Source organism: Protobothrops mucrosquamatus, unplaced genomic scaffold (genome assembly GCF_001527695.2).
Source record: "Protobothrops mucrosquamatus isolate PMUCROS unplaced genomic scaffold, P.Mucros_1.0 scaffold51, whole genome shotgun sequence".
NCBI classification, from domain to species: domain Eukaryota; kingdom Metazoa; phylum Chordata; class Lepidosauria; order Squamata; family Viperidae; genus Protobothrops; species Protobothrops mucrosquamatus.
Genome location: NW_015386432.1, coordinates 469849 through 492823, shown reverse-complemented (window position 1 = coordinate 492823; position 22975 = coordinate 469849). Strand labels below are relative to the sequence as shown.

General features: G+C 41.5%; 1 protein-coding gene across 1 annotated transcript in view; it reads left to right on the top strand.

The window, feature by feature from the left end:
- The first annotated feature begins 1535 nt into the window (after positions 1-1535).
- The window catches only part of ARHGEF7 (Rho guanine nucleotide exchange factor 7), an 87024-nt gene continuing 65584 nt past the window's right edge, over positions 1536-22975 (top strand). The window contains exons 1-6 of the mRNA XM_015811818.1: positions 1536-1584; positions 1676-1762; positions 14514-14598; positions 16851-16981; positions 17816-18017; positions 19719-19807. Coding sequence (XP_015667304.1) covers positions 17819-18017; positions 19719-19807 — 288 coding nt within the window. The 5' untranslated portion in view covers positions 1536-1584; positions 1676-1762; positions 14514-14598; positions 16851-16981; positions 17816-17818. The remainder of the gene's footprint in view (positions 1585-1675; positions 1763-14513; positions 14599-16850; positions 16982-17815; positions 18018-19718; positions 19808-22975) is intronic.

Genomic DNA, 22975 nt, shown 5'->3' with positions numbered 1-22975 from the left:
GTAGACCTAAGGGGACGTTTCTACAACTTGAGCTTCTCTCCTGCCTCTGCTATCTTAAGGTTATCAGCCTTGAATGACGACAGAGGTACATAGCAAAAGAATGGTTAACAGTCTTAACCACCCATTCAAAAGTATTATTAGTTGCTGTAGGATTAGATGCACCTTCATAAATTCAAAGCTGTTTGACACATTTCTGATAAGAATTAGATAGTGATGTTTTTTCAGTACTGGCGTAATAGAATAAAAATGAGCAATGCCCATCATTGGCTACAGGATCTCCAATCTCTGGGCTATAGACTGGCACCAGGCTTTGGCATCCCAGAAATTGTCCGTGCAAAGGAGTGAAGCCCCATCTGCGCACGCACAGGAAAACCTCTCTCCATGGAATTGGTCCCTGGCACCCAAAAGGTTGGGAGCCGCTGGGCTACAATATTTTCTGCTTTTCTATTAAAGGTGCAAAATGCAAATGCTTCATCATATTTGACCATCATTCTATTTGGGGTTGAGGAATCTGTTCTGCTGTTCTCCTAAAGAACAGAGTTCAGATTATTGCACAGTCTTTTTACTGATAGCTCTAGTTTTGTCAATCAACTTAAGAACATTTGTGCTTTTTTCATTTACTGTAGTTTAGGAAATTGGGTAGGATAGGTTTTTCTCTGTTAACTAAGGTGTTTTGATTCTTTACTCCTGGTTTGTTTTGCTATTATGTTTTATTATGTAGTTCATGATTTAATGATTGCCAACTCTCTTGAGCACATCTGGAAAAACATATTTTGAAAAATATATCACACAATTTTTGCTTCAAATGACCCAGTATACTGGATGCCTGTAATGTGCACTTAGCCTTTTAAAAAAAAGTTTTAATAATATATGAAAATATAGACATTTTCCTACTCTTGAGGTATAGCGTTTTCTGTTCATCTTTGAAGCAATAAAATTATAGTGGCATGACACTTGCCAATTCCTGCCCTGCTTTTATTACTTTTATTTCCAATCATTGCCAGTCACTTAATTTCCTTATAAGTTAATAGCTGGTTCTTTTGGATGCCTTTGACCTAAGGAGCAAATTTTACTTTTAATCTTAGTTCCATTTAGCATGTCTTAAAAAACATGGGGATAAGATGAAGGCAATGTCGTGAGGATGTTAAAAAATGCAGAAGCCTTTGAGGAAAGGGGGAGCAGTTTAGGAGAACCACTTCAATTTGCAATTGTTATTAGTTTTTTTCCCCAGCAGCAGCGGCGGCTGAAAAAAGAGATGTGCGAGCAAATTTGTCTTTTTTCCGGGGAGGGGGGGCGGAACTCGTAGGCGCGCTCTTTTTTTTTTTTTTTTGGACCAAGTGGTCCTCAGGATGGGAAGCATCTATTGGCTAGGGACAGGGAGGGAAGCAGCAGGGAAAATGACCCGGGGTGAGTGGACAGAGACTTCCCTCGTCCTCTTCACACGCCATTTCCTGCTTTCGTGTTTACTTCCCGGTTCACCTCTCCCGTCACGGGCACAGCAAATCAAACGCTGCTTTCAAGTGAAGTCCAAGACGGGAGAAGCAGGGGAGTGAATGGGGCTACAGGGAAGAGTTGTCCAGGAAGGTAAGTCCGGGGTGGCTTTTCTCGAGCGCTTTCCCGCAGTTGGAGCCCAGCCCCGATCTGACTTCAGCTGCTTCGCCTTCTCCTCTTGCAGGTTTATCCGGAGCCGCGCACCGAGAGCGAGTGCCTGAGCAATATCCGCGAGTTTCTTCGGGCGTGCGGCGCCACCCTTCGCCTGGAGGTGAGGAAATGGGATGGGAGGCGACGGCATGTCTACCTGTGGAGCGTCGGGGAAGGGGGAATGGGGTGGCGGAGGACCACCACCGCGGTAAAATCTCTGCAAAAGTATGAATCGGCATGAGCGGGAGCTGGGACAGAGTGGCTGCGAGCAAGAAACCTCCCTGTCTCTGTTTTACCCAGGCGAGTCTGTCAATAGCCCAATATTAATATGCTTTCTCTCTGTATGCCTATAAGCTGTTTGTTGACACGCATCATTCCTATAATTTCTCTACATTTAAAACCATAATTTATGCCACCCTCCTGTTGTTTGAACAGTGTTTTTGCAATCAGGCTTAAATGTGTTTCTTACGAAGGACAAGCTCTAGGAAAGATATGATAGATAAGCGGTTTCTGGAGAACTGTGTTGTGTTGGAATGCTTGTCTTAGGGGTGAGAATAATTATCTCACAATGCCCAGGCTACTCCTGACTGGTATTAGCCTCACAGCAGAAGGTATCCTAGTGTGATTTCTGCTAGAGAACTAGTAAGGTATTATGATTGGAGAAAAAAGTGAATCTCCACTTTGTGTATTCGATAGCTTTTTTTTTTATATGTCTCTTCAGAAACTAGCCCACCGCAGTGAAGCCTAATAAATTGTGAAAATCTAGCCTGTGCGATTTGATTATGGTGTGGTATGTTATGAGCTTGAGTTAATTCAATAAAGTTAATAAGACTAAACCTGTTGTGTAAATATAACCAGTTTTGCCCTTGTGAGCAATTTAGTTATAGCTCTTTTCATGTTAGGAAATTGAGAAGCCAGTTTGGTATAGTTTAAGCGCTGCTAGGAATCAGAAGATTATGAGTTCTAGACCTCCCTTAGGCACGAAAGCTGGCTTGGTGACTTTGGGCTAGTCACGGTCTAGCACCCCAGCCCATTTCACAGAGTTGCTATGGGGAAAATAGGAGGAAGGAGTATTATGCGTGTTCACTATCTTGAGTTGACCAAATTAAAAAAAGGTGGGATATATGGGCATTTAGGGCATCCTATATATTTATGGGTGTGTCTGGCTTTCCTATCAAAGGTTCTGCTACTAAACGTGTTTTAATGCACTACTGGAGGCAAAGTCCACCATGACAGAAGTGCCCACTCATTGATAAAGTGTTATTTCTATCATGTCCAAAATTCCTTTAGTAAGCTTTTCACTAGTTGCAGAATTGTTTGATTTGTAGTTTCATATGTACATTTGCTGTCTCATATGATACACAAAATTACTCTTCATCTTATAATCTGTCTTGGAAATCCTACTCCTGCAAATCTAGTGTGCTATTCCCTTTTGGTAAAAGTAATCCCTCCCCTTGCCCCTTATGAAGGAGCCGAAGGAAAAAGAAATTAACTAAATTTAGTTATCAACACCATTCACTACATCTATGATTCTGTGATCTCTATTTCCCTATTGCTTTCTATTCTTGCAAACATATCTGGACTCTGCGTTATATGTTGCCTTTTGTTCTTTAAACTTGCCACTTCTCTCTTTTGAAGGATCTTGTCACCTCCTTCTAACTACTACTTTTTGGCATTTTCTGTCTTCTGAACCCCTTTTTCCCTTCCTTTATAGATATAATTTTGCAATTTGTTCCTCATCCGTTTTCTGTGCTCTAACCATATTATCACTTCTTCATTTTTTATCTTTAGTAAATGTTCTAGTATTCACTGTATTGTCACTTTCAAATTACAACCTTGATCTTTGATACATTGATTTTTAGATTCATACTTCTTGCTTTATTATACTGTGTCTAATGTTTGCTATAAATCCTAAGGGTTCTTAGCTAGCAGCTGTATTGCATCTGCGTGAAAAGATAAATACAAATTTTTTTTTGAACATACATAATCTGTATGTCATCATATTTATTACACAAAAATCCATAAAATGCATCAAGGAGATCTCATTCATCTTTGTTCCATTCTCTACTCTGGATGGTAAATGTTTATTACATTTACTAAGATTCCATTCATTTTCTCTCATACATTTGTTTGGTTTTATTTTAGCACAGTGTGTGAGCTCAACTATTGAGAGTTATTAGCAGAACTACTATATATCTTAGCATTTTGGACCAACACAGGCAGTTTTTTATTTAGTAGCCAGTGGTTTAAGAAATTGCCTTAAAATTATATATGTCTATGTCAGGGATCATACTATATCTGGGGTGCAGTGTGCCTGTTGGTGTTCTCTTTGGTGCCACAAGGCTATCTTCTGTGTCTGACTATTTACATTAAAAAAGTATAAACAAACAAATTGAAGCTGATATTAAGAAAGCAAAACATCACTTTTTAGCATCATATTTATTTCCAAAGCTGACCCTGAGAATTCTTAGAAAGTAAGAATGGGTGGTTGCTTTTTTTTACAAGTATACTGACCTGTCCATTTAAAGTACAAAGATTTTATTTATTTATTTAGAATTAAAATATGTACAAGTTAAGCAGATCTTATCCAGAAACTAGCAATATTAATTGTATTCTGTCTCATTGCCATGAGATCCACAAAGGACAGGTATACATAATGTGTTGTCTGCATATCACCACAATCACAAAGGGCAGAAGCTACCAGTTAGCCCCATTTGTTCAGAATGTCTCTGGATGTTGTTTTACCCATGTGCAGTCTATTCAATGATTTCTCTACTTCCCAGCTTTTGCCAGACCCAGGTACCAGCTACTCCATTGCTTCCATCCAGTGTTGGTTCTTTGTAGCTTTCCTTAGGTCCTCTCTGCTTTTAAATTCTTCAAAGTCTTCCCCGTTGACCTAAGAAAGATTTTCCTAGATTTTAATGTCTGATGAACTGGTTTTAGGACATAGAGAGGGTGTTGTCTAAATCAGGGGTCCCCAACTCCTGGTTTGTGGACCAGTACTGGGCCATGGCATGCCAGCAACCGATCCGCACAAACAAGCAAAGCCCCATTCGTGGGATGCAGGCAGCACACAAAACCATGCTGTTCACCTATTAGGGCCCTATCTAGAGTGACCCCTAAATGTTTAGGGCTGTAGCAAAACTCCAGTAGTGTCCCTTTCCATATAATATGCAACTTCCTAGCAGCCTGCTTATTGCGAAGATGGAATGCATATACCCGAGTTTTTGCTGGATTTGGCCTTAATTGATTATCCTAATAGAATTGATCCAGCTCTACCAGAGCTTCAGTTAAACAATGTTCAACCTCATCAGATGTTTTTCCCTGTGCAGCCATTGCTTGATGATCAGCTTACATATAGTTGTTAGTATCTTCAGGGTGTGGCTGATCATTGGTACAGATATTAAAAAGGGTTGGAGCCAATACACTACCCTGTGATAAGCTGTTCCTTTGGTTCTTCCATCTACTTTGCCTTCCCTGGAACTCCACAATAAAAAGTGGTTCTGAAGCAGATACCTGATTATATTTGTAAGTTTCAAATTTTTAGTTATATCATAAACTTTCTGCTTCAGTCTTCAAAGCATCCAAAGCACAGTACAAAGATAAAGTGGGATGCTTGGTAGCATTCTGGCAAATTGGTATTTTGTGCGTGGTTGTACTGACAGTCTTTGTGAATGGGAAGGACCCCAATAATAATTCTGAAAGAGTGTTCAAAAGATGAACTCTCTATTTTGAATATGATCATTTGTTCAAAAAGGTTTTGGTACTCATGGCATCTGTTTTTATGCAAACAAATTATTATTTTTTTCATTTTCAGAATTAGTGTGGTCTAAAAGTGAGCCAGAATAATTGGAATTTGGAATGTGGAAAGACGATAATAAAAGTATTAGTTCCTCACTTGACTTAAAATCTAAAAAGTTTCCTTGTTTAAATAAGCCAGTAGGAATAGATTTATAAATGTACCAGCGGGAAACTCTGGAATCATTTATTCAAAGCATGCCAGAGCTTTGCTTGGAAGAGCTCCCAGTGTGGCTTGCAAATCAAGAAAAAGTCTGTTCTGCCTTCCAAGTTTACACACTAAAAAGAAATGACATGAATAAGAATAGAGTAAAGAAAGGAAAACAAGAATATTCAGATACTAATACACATACACATACACCTATCTATCCATCGATCGATCTATCGATCTATCGATCTATCTTGGTTGGTGAATAGGTTCATCCAAGATAAGAGTACCAAAGTGAATCTGTCTTTTTAAAGGATTGTCATATCTTGATTGTAATATCAATTTCTTGGGATATTCAGGTAGGGAGATTAAATTTAGATGAGTCATCTTCTAGCAGATTATTAAAAAAACCCAAATCTATTATTGTCACTGGATTGTATTACATAATGTATAGTTAGAAGGCTAACTAAATTTTCAAATGTCTTTTGGACACTTGATGTAAATACCTGTTCAATGCTTGTGGCCAAGTGCTAAGGCAGGACTTCCCTCAGACCCTTCCTCCCTCTCATTATAATCTTCCTTCCTTCCTTCCTTCCTTCCTTCCTTCCTTCCTTCCTTCCTTCCTTCCTTCCTTCCTTCCTTCCTTCCTTCCTTCCTTCCTTTCTCCCTTTTCTTCTTTTTCCTTCCCTCTTCATTCTCCTTTCCTTCTTCCTTCCCTTCTTCCCCTCTTTTTGTTTGTCTTTCCTCTTTCCCTTTCTCCTTTCCTGTCCCTTCTTGGATGCTCAAATGCAAAAGGGGAAACATTTCTCGATGCCTTCTTGCCTTGTGATCAAATGCCACTTTTGCTATTAGTTTGTGGCCCCTTAAAAGACTGACAACAAACCAGGTTCAGTTTATCCCATGCTTGCATTTAGTGGGAGGGTCCACAGACAACAGTACAGCAAAACTGTCAAAATGGTGGCTGTGGTAGTTGATCAGAGCTCCTCTGTTTTTTATGTGCAATAGCTTTAGCATTTAGGAACAGAGGTAAGTTAGTTGCTTTTCTATTAATACATAATCCTTCACAGAGCTCTCCCGTAGGGACCCTGCCATGGTCTAATTCAGACTGGAAATATAGCAGAGGAAAATATTTTTCCCCACTCTGCTTTGTCCTGTTTTCCCCACTGGAAATGGCTGTTTGCAATACACAAGGAGGGTTACTTTGCTAAGAGTTCACAACTAAAGAATACCAATGTTAATTTGGATTGTCAATAAAGTCCTGTCTGTGACAAAAGAGAACACAAAATTGCTTTCTCCTTTGAGCCTAAGTCTCAATGGATCCAGGATTGAAGCAGAACTGCGTGAACTGGGGCATCTCCAACCAAGTTGCCTCTCCCTTCCTTCCTTCCTTCCTTCCTTCCTTCCTTCCTTCCTTCCTTCCTTCCTTCCTTCCTCCCTCCCTCCCTCCCTCCCTCCCTCCCTCCCTCCCTCCCTCTCATCTCTTTCTTTCCTCCATGCTCAGAAAGGGGTGAGGGGAGGGGGAGAGATTGCCAGCACTGCCAGTGTCCATGCTGCCGCCACATGGGAGGGGGTGAAAGGGAGGGGGTGAAAGGGAAGCCTCGTGGCTGCGAGGCTAGGTCAGCGAGCAGGCCATGGAGGTGCTGGTGGGAGGGGGGGACACTGATCTACAATCTGGTTGCGTCCATCAAAGCCAGAATGCTCTCAGCCTTAGATCTACGGGGCAGCCCTGGAACCAGTGAGGGGCCGCCCCGCTGCCTCTGCCTGCCCCCCTAGGTGTGCGCACAGGAGACAACCAGCACCAGCATCCTGGGTAAAGTCAGCCTGCGGGGCAAGACAGCCAGCAGGGACACCGGATTCCTCTGCCTGCTTGCCTCTTGCGTGCGCACCGAGGGGGCCAGAACACCTGTCTCTGGTTCCAGGGCTGCCCCGTGGATCTAAGGCTGAGCACGTTCTGGCTTTGATGGACGCAACTAGGTGGTAGATCAGTGCCTGGTTGGCCTGGCCAGGCCGAGGTGCTTCCAGAGCAGATCCCCAGGCCAGACGGAACCACATGGTGGGCCGGATCTGGCCCACAGGCCTTGTGTTTGACATGTCTGATTTAAACAGATTTTAAACTCCAATTCTGAGAAGAATTGGAATTCTGTAGAAGAGTACTTCTCAAAACTATCCATGCAAGGATTCCCAAGAAAGTTGGTATTATGTAATAATGAAAACAGCTGTGATATTACAAGATAGCCTATAGAAATCTTCCTATGCCCTTACATGTTGTCTTAATACCATTAGATACCAGAAGTATTATAAGATTGATGGAAAAAAATACAGTTTTATCTGAGAACTCATAAGATCTATTTCAGTTATTCCATGAATGATACACTTGATTCAATTTAAAATTATTAATACTAAGCATTATTTAGAATAGCGTAACCACTTACATTTCAAGAGACTAAACCATTATCTCCACCACAACTACAAATTACATTTTACTTTATGTGGTATAATTCACATGCAGGAGACTCTTATATATGGTGATGGAATACCTTCTCCATGGCTAAGGTTGTCATAGGAGACACAGTTTGTTCTCTAATGCCTTGGTGCTATCCCTTACGCTGTAATATTTGCCTCTTGAAGCAGTGCTAATAATCCGCTGACTACGTAGCATTGTATTTATTATTGTTAGGGTTTTTGTCTAATGACAAGAAAGCTAGTCATACAGAATTGAATTACGGTAGTTATTAATGGGTCAAAGAGAAAGTGTAGTCTATGGTTTCAGTTGAGATTGAGTAATAAAGTGGTGAGATATTAGACTGCCAGATATTCTAGGGCAGCGGTTCTCAATCTGTGGGTCACGATCCTTTTGGGGGTTGAACGACCGTTTCACAGGGGTCGCCTAAGACCATTGGAAAACACATATTTCTGATGGTCTTAGGAACCGAGACACCGCTCCGCATCCGTCTCTGCATGGCCTCCTCCGCCATTTGCAGAGAGAGAGACAGAGAGGCACTCGCTTCCCTTCTCTCTCTCTCTCTCAGGCGGACTTACCTCCTGCAGGGCTCCTGATTGGCCCTGTGCCCGGGTGCCCCACCCCCTGGGAGAAGCGCAGCCAGGGCCTCGTGGCCGTGGAGCCGCCTGGGGAAGCCCCGGGATCCCTGCTGGGAGCGGCCCGCTGGAGGCTCCGCTGAGCAGGCCAGCCTTCCTGCAAGCCACGGCCCAAGGGAGACCAGCCCCTGCGGTCCCCAGCCAGCCCGACCATTGGACCCGCTGGCCAGGAAGGCGCGCCGGAGTCCAGGCTGCCGGGAAGGAAGAAGGAGATTCAGCAAAGGTAGGAGAGGAGAGCCGCCTTCTGGGGCCTAGCGCTGGCGGCGGCTTCCTTGCCCTCCTCTTCCTCCTCCCCTTCTTCCTCCTGCTGCCCCCAAGGCGGCTCAGGTGGGTGCCGGGGCAAAAGGGGTGCCTGGGGGGGAGCAGCCAGGCTGGCAGAGGGGCTGGCAGGGGCCATGCGGCACCAGCCCCCACCACAGCTCCATCGGATGGGCGGAGGGCGAGGCTGGGCAGCGCAGAGTCCCGGCTGGGGCGGCAGCGGCGGTTTTCTCACCCTTCTCTCCTTCCTCCTGCTGCCCCCAAGGCAGCTCGGGCGGGCACCGGGGCAAGAGGGGTGCCTGGGGGGAAGCAGCCAGGCTGGCGGAGGGGCTGGCAGGGCACATGCGGCACCAGCCCCCACCGCGGCTCCATCGGATGGGCGGAGGGCGAGGCCGGCCAGTGCGGAGTCCCGGCTGGGGCGGCGGCGGTGGTTTTCTCGCCCTTCTCCTCTCCTTCCTCCTGCTGCCCCCAAGGTGGCTCGGGATGGTGCCGGGAGGAAGAGGGGTGCCTGGGGGGGAAGCAGCGGGGCTGGCGGGCCGCGTGGCACCCCTCCTACCGCGGCTCCATCGATGGACGGAGGACGAGGCCGGGCAGCGCGAAGTCCCGGCGGGGGGCGGCGGCTGGGCCGGGGGCGGTGGGGACCCCCGACGATGCAGCAGTGGCTGCTGCCGCCGGACCCGCTGCCTCCCTTCCTGCTCCCCCTCCCTGCCCGTTCGGCTGAGGACGCGGCGGAGGCCGGCCAGGGGTGGCGGGGACCCCTGACGATACTGACGTAAGAGAGAGAGGAAAGAGAAACAGAGGAAAAGAGTGGAAAGAGAGAGAGAAAGAGGGGAAGGAGAGAGAAAGAGAAAGGGAGGAAACAGAAAGAGAGAAAGAGAAAAGAGAAAGAGAAAAGAGGAAAAGAGAGAGAGAGAGAGGAAAAAGAGAAATGGGAGAGGAAAGAGAAAAAGAGGAAAGAGGGAAAGAGAGGAAAGGGAGAGAGAGAAGAGAGAGAGAAAGAGAGGGGAAAGAGAAAGAGAGAGGAAAGAGGAAAGAGAAAGAGAGAGGAAAGAGAGAAAAGGAAAAGACAGGAAAGAGAAAGAAAGAGGGAGGAAAGAGAGAGAAAGAGAAGAGAGGAAAGAGAAAGAGAGAGGAAAGAGAAAAAGAGAGAGAGGAGAGAAAGAGGGAGAGGAATGGCGCTTCTCCAACCAGGCTGGGCGGAGCCAGCAGAGCGGCCTTCCTGCCCCCCTCCCCGGCCAGCTGGTTGGGGGTCACCACGAGGAACTGTATTAAAGGGTCGCGGCATTAGGAAGGTTGAGAACCACTGTTCTAGGGAGTACATGTGCCATGAAATTAAAACAAGCCAACATTAAACCTTTCCTGTTCTTCTTGTAAATGAGGGGTAGGAATTCTTATTTTTTAAAACCCCAGAAGTAGTAGGGCATCTGGAGTGAACCTACAGAAGTTTAGATCTACTCTGGATAGATGCTAGGACAGTGGTGGCGAACCTATGGCACACGTGCCAGAGGTGGCACTCATATCCCTCTCTGTGGGCACGTGCGCCATGCCCCGGAGATGGCAACCATCCGTCTTCAACCAGCCGCCCGCTAACTTGCTGAGGTCCCACGTGGCCGGATGTATCCCAGCACCCATGCGCTCACTGGCCTCTGTGTGCAGGAGCTGATAGTGTCAGGCAGCAGCCGCCCCGGCCCCTGCCTCATCTTGCCCTGTGACAATGACATCCTCGCCCTGCCTCACCTTGCCTCGCCTTACCCCGCAGGACGAGCCTCCTGCCCACCGCCCCACCTGCCGGAGACCCCCTGGATCTCCCCCAACCCTGCCCGGCCCCCACAGGCATCCTCTCCACGAGCAACATCGAGGTGATCATGTCTACCTTGGCCACACCCACCCAATCTGCCATGACCATCACAGCCACGCCCACCCAGTGGGCCATGCCCACCTGGCACCTGGTGATAAATAAGTGGGTTTTGGGTTGCAGTTTGGGCACTCGGTCTCTAAAAGGTTTGCCATCACTGTGCTAGGATGTTAGATTCTATAGTGTTGGCCATGCTAAAAAAGTGACACAGGAAAATTCAAGTCCAAAGCAGAGGCAACTCCTATATAACTTTAGATTTGGCAATCAATCTTGAAATTGAGGCTTCAGAAATAATGGGGAAGGAAAAGAAAACAAATAAGAGAAATGCACACAAATGCCCACTAATATGGTTTATCAGCCATCATGTTTTGAATATAAATACTGTATTACAACACAGTGTGCTGAAACTGTCCCAAATGCGTAGAAATGCAGGGATATTTTTATTATGGCATGTTCTACTTATTTGTTTTAGGAGTTGATGTTTCTATCCATATAGTCTATTTCTTTTGGGTTTACTGCTAGAAGGATCTGTAGGTAGCATTCCAGAGCCTTGGCAGCTCTGCTTCCTGAGAAGCAACTGTAGAAAGATAGGCAGGGGGTCATTTAATTTTCCTTTCATCTTTATGCTAAAGAGCATCCATATATCTAAATGCAATTTCTGTGATGCAAAAAAAGGCGTGCCTTTCTTGGTGTGATCTTGAGTCCTTGGGAATTAGCTACTTAAATACTTGTTTCTGTTAATATGATTATTAACTTTGGACTTTGGATGTCATAAAATCACTTTCATATAATCAGTGCAGTACATATACATATTTTGTTCTTCCCTCCCCCATCCTTTATCCTGTTCGTTTTCCTGTTGAGTAACGCATGCTAGGTGCAGAATGCTGATGATGATGATGCTTCAGTTGGGGTGAGCCAATCAACTTTTTCCAATATGCCAGATTGTCTCAGTCTGAGAGGAAACATAAGCCCCTTAACATCCTGTTTTTTCATTATTCCTTTTAATGCTGGTTTAGTAAGCTATTGTCGAGTGAGAATTTACAATGGAGGTGAGTTTAAATCCATTTTTCCTCTTGCTATTTTAGAAAAATTCTCTTGCTTTAAATGTATTTAAAATTTTCATTTTAAATGTCTTTCAGGATTTTAGGACACCACTTTTTTTGCCTTTGTCTTGCATCATGTTGTTTAACAGTTCCCGAAACATAGAAACTAAATTTTTAATTTTTTTTAAAGAAAATAACTGAAGTTTTCTCTTTTTAATAAACTTTAAGAAGAAATTTGCAGAATATTTTTTTGTTGAGTATGTTTACTTAATGGAATCAAAACTTGTCACACTTGACCCACTATTGTGCATCTCTGATGTTAAATTTGTTATTACTAAAGTTTGTTTTTGATGTTATACCTCTTAGCAAAACTGATGTTATATGTCTTATAGCAAAACTGGAGTATGCTTACCAGATGTGGAAGAGATGCAGGATGTAAATTACACAGTTTATACATTTTGCTTTACAGCAAAGTATACATGAAAAGGTGTAATGGAGTAATAGTAACGTCCATACTGTATACCCTTTATATGGAAAGTTTAGAACTTTTACAAAAGATTTTGCTGTGAAATGTTCTGAAAAGCTAGCAGGATTTAAATTATGAAATAGAAAAGGCTATGCATGTGAAAATGAATGGATTTGGTTGCACACATGGATGGGGCTACACGCCCATAGAAAGGTAGATTTTATAATGACTATTATTTTATGCATATTGGTACAGTATAATAAGCTTTCTATTTTTAACTCATAAAATTTTTAATTTAGTGGATTTAGGTTACATGAAACTAAGAGTTTTCGTATGTGTGTCTATTGGCAAGTTATCATTAAAATTAGTTAATAGGAATAAAGAAATAGAAATGTTCATTTTTCTGATATTTATAGTACGTGTGGAATGTATTTTCAAAAACCGAAAAAGCTTACTGTATTGCTAATATTTCCTAATAATGTTTATAACTTAATTTTGATTTTTTAAAACTGAAATAAATACTATTAAATGCCATTTAAATTGTTTCTATTATGCAGATATTTCAAAATATGCCACTAATTCTGTTAAAAGTTCATTTACTTAGGCCCATCAATACTTTTTATTTCATTTGCATTTTCATATTTTCTTAAAAAAAATAGTACTATGAGTTCAAAAGAATGTTTCCTATCTTCTACATAATCAATGAACATTCAAGTTATAAAACTAATCTTACTTGGTTTTTATAATAGTTTGTGCATTACACTTTCAGTTTTTCTTGGGTGAAAAAAGTGGAATTGCTCTTTATTCAGCTCTCTGTCTGTATTATTTTAATTCTATTTATAGAAATAGGGTATGAGACCTACTTTGAATTGACAAATATTGGTGAAGTGTATAAGCTTCCTGATATATAAATGTCTTTTTTAAAAAAGTGGTAACAAGTCCTCATTTTTCTCCACAAATGCATGCTAACTCATACATGTAAGAGAAATATCATAAATGTGTTCTTTGCTTGTTGTATTGTTATACTGTTATACATGAAAGTTTGAGTCACTTCATGTTTCATATGATTATTTTTTAAAATCTGAGGTAAAATGCAAAGGGGAAATAATATGAATTAAACATACAGTTTTTGCAGTTCTACTCTACTTAACTGTAAGTTGGCAATGTTTAGTATTCAGTCCAAACATCAAATTCTGCTCATTATATGTAATCCTGTTTGTAGTTTTGCGTGTGAAATGATATTTTTCTTATCCTTTCTTCAAGGATTTAGATAGGATATACTATCTGTTGGATAAGCTTTCAAGGTGTATACAGTATGAATAATAGATCAGTGGATTCAGATGTCATTCTAAACCATGGTTGAATAGGACACAGTTGGCTCCATTCACACATGACATACAGATGATAATTGCCAAAATGACATACTTTTGTATTAATGGACCTTCCTAAATAATGGACATCCCCTCCCTACAATATCTGTTAAAATGAGATTTCCCTGTACTACAAAGGATGGGATTAGATAACAGATGAAATGAAACTTGAACAAGCCACATTATGTATGGCTTTGAGTAGTGACAACCTGTGATTTAGGACTACCTGCAAGCTCTTCTAGCTGTTGCTCTTAAAAATTGATGGCACAGTTTCCGGCCATTTGATGATGGAAAAAAGATGTGGTACAAGCCTAAAAGAATCAATTTATCAGTGTTTTCTTTGTTTAAACAAAGAAAAACTTCAAATATTGGGGGAAATAAAGCATTTCATACATGAATGTATATGATTGGGGTGTCTTCACCTGCTTTTTCAGTATTTTAATGCAGCTGGGAAAAGTTAACTTTCTTGGTTTAAATATGATCTGAATCACTCAATTGACTGTTCTGGGTTTTGAGCCCAGGTCTGTCCAGTATAAGGTTAATATTCTTGATAGCTACAGCTGTGCAAAGTCTCACATAATTCATTGCTTGTATACACAATGTGAATCTGGGATTGACATTGTGTTTGAATCTAGTCGTGCTGGATTATAAATCATGTTTTACTGCTTTTGAGTATCAATCAGGCCTGTGCAGATCCAAAATTAGTTAAAACAAACAATGGCTTTTATATAAAAATAAACTATAAATATTGAGAGTCTGTGCTATATATTACCAGGCTTTTCAAAAAAGTGTTGATTTTCTTTCTAGATTCTAATAAGACCATGGTGTTTTTTTTTAGACCTTTGATGCAAATGATCTCTACCAAGGACAGAACTTCAGTAAAGTGCTTAGTTCCTTGGTGGCACTAAATAAAGTAACAGCAGGTAAATATAAATCCATTTAATATGCATTTTTAAAATAGTTTTCTAGAAGTTGATTGTTTTCTGTTACTTAACATCCTTTCTCTGTTAATCTGTATGATTGAAATTTGAATAATTTCAGCTACATATCTCAGAATTTTACTCAACATCATTTGCTTTTCTACTTTTGGGATTGCTTTCGTCCTACTTCCTGTCCGACTGCAGTAACTGTGAGCTGCAAAATGTAAAGTCAGTTTTCCTTTGAGGCCAAATCAAGTCCTGTGATTTTATGGACACTTCTATATAATTTTTCTGGCAAGAATGCAAAAGTGATTTATTTGATTCCTAGTCCTGGAATTTCCATTCAAAACACTAATTCAGTTTGATGCCAATTAACTTTTTGAAATCAGCCAAAGTTATTTGGATACTGCTGCATGCAGAATATCATTTTTTAAATAAAAAAAATGCACTGATGCTGTGTTCAGTTGACTAATGGCAGCAACAAAGTTAATAGCTGTATAGCACTTCAAGTTCAAAGGTACAGCGGTGCTTCAAAGTACATGGCAGCATGAACATAACATCTGTTTGCAACTCTTTAAAGTAGCCATGCCTTTTCTTGGAATCACCTAGCTATACTCTGCAACTGCCATGCAATCCAGGGAAGGACACCCTTGATTTCAGAGGCTGCAGAGAGGTGCTTGATTTGTGACTCCTCTGTTTTGAAGCATCCATTTGCTTTCAGTGGAGTGCCTCTCAGCCCTAGCAGAAAGTAGCTTCAACATTGAGCTTTTACTTCCTTCTTCTAGTTCCATGTAGCAGAGCTGTAGATAACTTTCTAAACATTGGTCACCAAAGAGAAGGCAGAATAAGTTTCAAATGGATTCAGAGACTACATGATATATTTAAACACTGCTTTGTATATACAAATCCCATTGGTATCAGTAGCATGTGCTTTTCTGTACAATGAATTGAGGCTGAACATTCAGCTGACTTAAATGAGGGAAGGATAGTCTGTACATTTAGATCAGCTTTTCCAACGTAGTACCTAATATGTTAAATGACTCAACATTTCTTAGTTGTCTTACGTTTTGACTGAATGATGGGATTTATAGTGTGATTGATTCAGAGACTGCTGGATTGGGGTATTCTGATTTAGACTAATAAAAATATATAATGAATTGTGAAATTTACTCTTCTGGAAAATCACATATAGAAGCAGCATTCCTTTTAAATTTAATCTGAGAAATTAGATCTGTATATTTTAGTGTAGCTATTATAAAACCCAACGCCCTCCAGATATTTTAACACATTTCAGGATCCTCAGCTAATATACCAGTCCATCTGGAGGGAGTGCACTATTAAGATTGTTCTAAAAAAAGACTATAATGATTGTATTGCACATTTGGCTACGCAGTCAGTTTATTCTGTAATCCTGTCAATTGTGAAAGGGTGCAATTGCATTGCAGATTAATTTGGGTATTTTAAAAGGAGAGAAATTGGGTTTGAAGAGCTAGTTTACAGGAAAACCAATTTCTGTTCACTTTTTAAACTGGAGGCTCAAGGTAATGTACATCTTAACTTTCAGATTCAGTGGGGTTCAGGATTACTTCTGTGCAATATTTTTTGCTTCCAGCCTTAAACTTTACAAGGGCAGCAGGCATAGCTTTTGGTTAGCTTATGACTATTTTTTAAAAGTTAGGAAGTGGTGATTTTTTTGTTTTGATACTTTTGAGTTCCCTCTAATTGATAGAGATCGTCTCCCATCCTGTATCTTCCCTGGTGCATCTAGTGTACTTTGGGTTGCAATGTATATTCATGAAGGACATCCAATTTACAAATTTGAGGAATAAGTAAATTGAAATACACCTTGTTGTTGGGAGTTGCGAAGTCGTGTCCGACCCATCGCGATCCCATGGACAACGTTCCTCCAGGCCTTTCTGTCCTCTACCATCTTCTGGAGTCCTTTTACACTCACGCCTACTGCTTCAGTGACTCCATCCAGCCACCTCATTCTCTGTCGTCCCCTTCTTCTATTGCCCTCAATCTTTCCCAGCATTAGGCCCTTCTCCAGTGAGTCCTTCCTTCTCATTAGGTGGCCAAAGTACTTGAGTTTCAACTTTAAGATCTGGCCTTCTAAAGAGCAGTCAGGGTTGATCTCCTCGAAATACACCTATACTTATTTAAATATATTTCCTAAAAATAAATGTAACATTATATAAAGTAATAGGTAAACATTTAAATGTTATATACATATATATATGTGCCAATTTTTTCAGATATTGGTTTAGGGAGTGATTCTGTGTGTGCAAGGCCATCATCTCACCGGATAAAGTCTTTTGATTCCTTGGGATCCCAGTCTTTACACAGTAGAACTTCAAAACTTTTTCAAGGCCAGTATAGAAGTCTGGTAAGTATTAACACATTTTAATAGCTTTTTATTTTTCTTAGTCAGAGCTGCAAAGTGAAAAGCTTGTCTCAGATTGATAGCTGATGGTTTGCATCTCACCTAAGGTGTCCAATATTTTTACATTGTTTTGCTTTTCTTGGTTTTTTGAGAAACAACAAGAAGCAGTATCTCCTTGCATTGAGCTAGATTACAGTCAAGAGTCTAGTATATTAATTTATCTGAAGTATTTTGAAATAAATGAGCTTTAGTGTATTTAACTGTGTTGGAATATAGCCAGGGAATCCTAGAACCTCTTTACTGTAGACCATGACACTTTTAATTCCACCTTATTCATTATGAGCTACTGTTCATCAGCCTAAATCTGGTACTCCTCAATTTAATGTGTTAAGTCTTAAATATATCAATTTACTACTGGCATATTGGTTAGTTATTTTTCAGTTTCAGCTAAAAATAAAGTTAGTACTATACAGATCAACAACAGTTCTGTACCCCAATGTGTACATATAAACTGGTTGATAAACACGAGCCAGCCAGAATGATGACAAAATGATAATATTGTTCAAATAACTATCTGTTTGATTTGCCATAATTTAGAACTTAAAAAACAGTTCTAATGTAGTTAATGTTATCAAAACAGTAACTGATTAGGATTACATACAGTTGAAAGGTTGATTATATAATGTTTAAAAATATAGAATCATATATGCATGTAGGTTGAAGAAGCAAATGTGTTAGCTTTACCTTACAATTCATTGTTAATTTTTTTATCTAAATATTTTGTTCTTTTGAAAAGTGTCTAAAATGTTTTTATTTTACTGGTCTCATCATTTCTAGGATATGACAGATAACAGCAACCACCAACTAGTGGTAAGAGCTAAATTTAATTTTCAACAGACAAATGAAGATGAACTTTCTTTTACAAAAGGAGATATTATCCATGTTACAAGAGTAGAAGAAGGAGGCTGGTGGGAAGGAACTCACAATGGCAAAACAGGATGGTTTCCCAGCAATTATGTGCGAGAAGTGAAATCCAGTGGTGAGTTTCAAGAGTCTGCCTTTCTCAATAACCTTAAATAAATTTGATAGCTATTCAGGAGTACAATTTACTTTAATTACTTTATTTATTGGAATTTATTAGCTGCCCAATTCCAGTGGAGAAATGTATTAATATAATAATGCCAATACATTACAATATCCAAGATTCTTGGGAAGAACTGGATGCAAACAAAGGCCAACACCAGCTAAAGAGCTGGCAGCTGTGATTTCACAATGTTGTGTAAATAACAACAACAACAACAACAACAACAACAACAACCACATATGCCTATCTCAGGTCTTTGGGAAGGACTTGATAGGCGGATAAAAATGCTAGATCCAGTCTAAATATCTGGTCGAGTGTGACGAATCATCAACATAATAAAATAAGCAAGAACTGGAAAGTAATAGAAAACGAAGAAACTAAAGTGCTGTGGGACTTTAGAATTCAAACAAAGGCATTTGACACAGAACATCCTAGACTTATCGATTATTGAAATGAAAGACAAAAAAGTCTGGATAGTGGATTTTGCAGTTCTTGGGGATAGCAGAATAGAAGAGAAAGAACTGGATAAAATCACAAAATACAAACACCTTCAAATAGAAGTAGAATGTCTGTGACAAAAGAAAGCAAAGGTAGTACAAATAGTAATAGATGCCTTGGTTCAATCCCAGAATATCTGGAGCACCACTTGAACATCATCAGCATTGATAAAATCATCATTAGTCAATTGCAGATGGCAGCTCTACTTAAAATAACTTACATTGTGCAATAATACCCTTTACACTATCAGGCAACAACATCTGCCTATTCCAGTTCCTTGGAAGAATTTGATAAGTGGATAAAAATGCCAAATCTGCTCTAAAACTGGCTGACCTCTTGGTCCTTCTGCCCCTCCAAATCTTCCAGATGGATTACAGCTGTTCGTGCTTTCCTAGTTCTAAAGATAGTAGTGTATTCTACCTGGAATGAGAGACATTTCTTTGACAAAAAAGTAATACATCTCTATATAATGAGACATAAAAGCTGGAAGAGTGATACTTGCAATAGTTTTATTTTAAATCTGGGGAGGAGATATGCATTTTGTATAAGCACTGGTTTTTGCAAATATAAAGACTATTGCAAATCATTTAACTGATAGCAATTATTTTCATCTTTAAAGTGGAAGTTCTTTTGGTAGTGACTTTCATATATTTGTATTCCTTGTGTATTATAATAAGTATGTTGTTTTTAATCACCAAATACTTGTGTGTTTTGTCATGTAAAGTTTTTGAAATTGTGTTTTTGCTGAATTGACCTGATTATCTTTTTATGTCTTGACTAAATAAGGTAAATCAAGAAAAGGTTTTATGCCTATATACATGACTTCATTTCTCTTTCCTTTTTGCTGCTTCAATTAACCATAGCTTGCTATTATATGCCAAGTGAGAAAACATTTTTTCTGGATGGAATATATTGAGAAACATATTCAATAAAAATTTCCTGGCATTTTTTTCTGCATCTTTCCCTTATTGGAAAAGGAAGGGTGAAATAGAGCTCATAGGAAAAAAGGTTTTGATATACCTTAACTGGGCTCCAGCGCAGTTCATGTGCTCAGTATATAACTTAAATCAGTCTGGATATTGTCTTAAGTGCATTGTTTCAGTATCAAGTTTTAAGATGTGAAAATATATTTTATTGCTGAAATAATCTTTGTTTCAGAAAAACCTGTCTCTCCCAAATCAGGAAGCTTGAAAAGTCCTCCAAAAGGGTTTGATACAACTGTTATTAGCAAAAGCTATTACAATGTGGTGAGTGACTTTATGTAAATCTTATTTGGTTTTTGTTTAGGTTTGTACATTGAAATCAGTGTATTTTTCCAAAGGATATAGATCTGCAGGACCTAGACATATGTAAAACAAAGTCATCAATCTCTTATCTATTTTTACAATCTAGAAGACTTGGTATCCATTTTCATCTTCTGTTTGTGTATTCTACAGGTCATGTGTTTAAGAATCTACCTTAAAAATTATATAGCTTATTTTTTAATGTTATAAGCCACCTGGGATTACCTATCTGTGAGTTGCATCATCATCACCATCACCATCATCATAATAATAATGTTGGAAGTGACCTTAGAGATCATCTAGTCCAACCCCCTGCTCAGGCAGGAAAGCCTATACCATTTCAGATAAATGGCTGTCCAGTCTCTTCTTAAAAACTTCCAGTGTTGGAGCATTCACAGCTTCTGGAGGCAGGTTGTTCCATTGATTAATTGTTCTAACTGTCAGGAAGTTTCTCCTTAGTTCTAGGTTGCTTCTCTCTTTGGTTAGTTTCCATCCGTTGCTTCTTGTTCTGCCTTCAGGTGCTTTGGAGAATAGTTTGACTCCCTTTTCTTTGTGGCAGCACCTGAGATATTGGAACACTGCTATCATGTCATCCCACGTCCTTCTCTTCATTAAACTAGACATACCCAATTCCAGCAACTGTTCCTTATATGTTTTAGCTTCCAGTCCCCTGATCATCTTTATTGCTCTTCTCTGTACTCTTTCTACAGTCTCAACATCTTTTTTACATCATGGTGACCAAAACTGGATGCAGTATTCCAAGTGTGGCCTTACCAAGGCATTATAAAGTGGTATTAACACTTCACGTGATTTTGATTCTATCCCTCTATTAATGCAACCTAGCACCATGTTGGCCTTTTTTGGTAGCTGCAGTACACTGCTGACTCATATTTAAGTGATTGTCCACTAGGACTCCAAGATCCCTCTCACAGTTGCTACTATTGAGCAAGGTACCACCTATACTAGGAGTAGGCAACCTTGGCTCTTTTATAACTCGTGGACTTCAACTCTCAGAATTCCTGAGCCAGCCATGCTGAGAGGAAAAGGGAGAGGTTTCCAAGCTGAGCCATGTTGGCTCAGGAATTCTGGGAGTTGAAGTCCATGAGTCATAAAAGAGCCAAGGTTGCCTACCCCTGACCTATACGAAACCTGTGTATTTGTTTTTTCTTCCCTAAATGTAGAACCTTACTTTTCTACAGCACTGGAGATGGATAATCCACGATTGGGTTAACTTAATCCTCCTGCCCAATCAGATCAAGTCAGCCAAACTTGCCACGCCTGTCCTGGGCCTATCATCCCCCAGTTTTCGACTTGATCTGGCCCAGAGCAGACATGGCAAACTGGCTCACAGGCAGGTAGTTAACATCGTGGATTATCCATTGAAATATAAAAAAATTAAGTAAATAGAGGTTTTTTACCTTTGCAGTCCCCTGAGCAGCGTTGGGCTCAACGCTCCTTGGGAGGATTGTTTTCTGAAGGGATTTAGCAAACGGAGGCCTCTGTTTGCTTCTCTTCCCCCCCATCTATCCTCATTTTAGATCGGGGAAGGGGGATTCCTTTGTGAATCTTCCTCCTCGTTTCCCCAAACGATCGGAGCTCGCGGCTGCAGCTCCCGAAGCCGATAGGCCTCAGTCGGCCTCGATCGGCTCGCTTCTGATCCCTGGGCGTCGGAGTTCGCGGCTGCGTCTCCGGNGGACGGGAAGGCCCGATCCTTTCTTCACAAGATCGTATCCCCTGAAGGTTTCTGCCTGAGGTGAGTGAAGGGCTGAGAGACCGGCGGGGGAGGGGGTAGGCTAGAAAACGACTAGGCCGGATCGGCCGCCATTTTGTGACGGCCGCCATTTTGTGACCGCATGGTCACGAAGCTTCCAAGGCAAGAAGATTGTCATTGGCCTTGAGGCCTTTAATTTGTTGGATAATAGGCCCCTAATTAGGCAGGACTCCCTTGGGAGTCACAGCGACCAGGATCGGGGTGAGAACAGGGGGGTAAAATTCTCAAATTACCTCAGGAACTTCCCTTTATCCTGGGCGTAGGTCCAAGAATTGATTGGACCACCTGGTGTCTCAAAACCCGGTCACCCTTGGCTTGCTGGAGTACAGTGGTATTGCCTCCGCCACTGTACGGTTACCATCTATAGTTTGCTGGCCTGGTAACACAGCAAGCCTCACCTGCAGCCTCTGGCACTGCAGTGGCAACACTGTTCTTGCAGGTACACCGGTCTTGGTACTGTACCACTGGTCTGGTGACTGGGGGGGTACTGTACCACTGGTCTGGTGACTGGGGGGGGGGATAGGGCCGCCTAATTGATACCTTGCCCTATACCTTTCAGCCAATTGATCCCTTCCCAGGTGCACCCATCTATACACCTGAAGATTTTGTACCAGCATGGAAGAGAATGCGGCTTCTGATGGCAGGGCCGCATCTCCTCCTTCATCAGGGCGGAAAAGGCACAGATCTCCTTCCCAGGAGGCTGCTGGTAGGATCGCAGCCAAGGTTAAACCCAAGGCTGCTTCTGGGGGCAAGACCTCCAAATTGGCTGACAAACAGGCCAGCAGGAGACACCAGGCACTGGAGAAGGAGTTCTCTAAGGCTCAAAGGCAGGCTAGAGCTGAGGCGGCTCAACCTGAGTCCTCATTCTTCGATTTGCCTCTAGGGCTTTCTTCTTCTCCTCAGGAGGTATGGGCTCCTACAGCACCCTCCACTTCCTATGATCAACCGGAGGTAGCAACGGAGGCGTTGACCTTCAGATCCCCGCCAACCCCACGGGCCCCGCAGGGTCCAGTGGCCAACTTTACACCCACGGCCGCGGGACTCAGAGGGGAGGAGATCTCCCTCTCTTCATTGGATGACAGGATCCAGGCCATAGTGAATAGGGATCTGGAACGAGCCTTCATGGCCAGACCCCCATCTGTGCCCAGAGCAGAGTCTGTGTTTTCCCTCCCTCTCTCGCACCCTGTACATCAGGGCTCTCGCGACCCTTCTCCTGCTCGGTCTTCATTCAGCGGGGTCTCAGTGACCCCAGAGCAGGAACAGGCGCTTGATGCTTCTTGGTCAGGGGAGGAGGAGGAACCGGCACCAGATCCACCACCGTTCGGGGGGCTCTTTAATCCTTCTCTTTTTCTTCCTCTCCT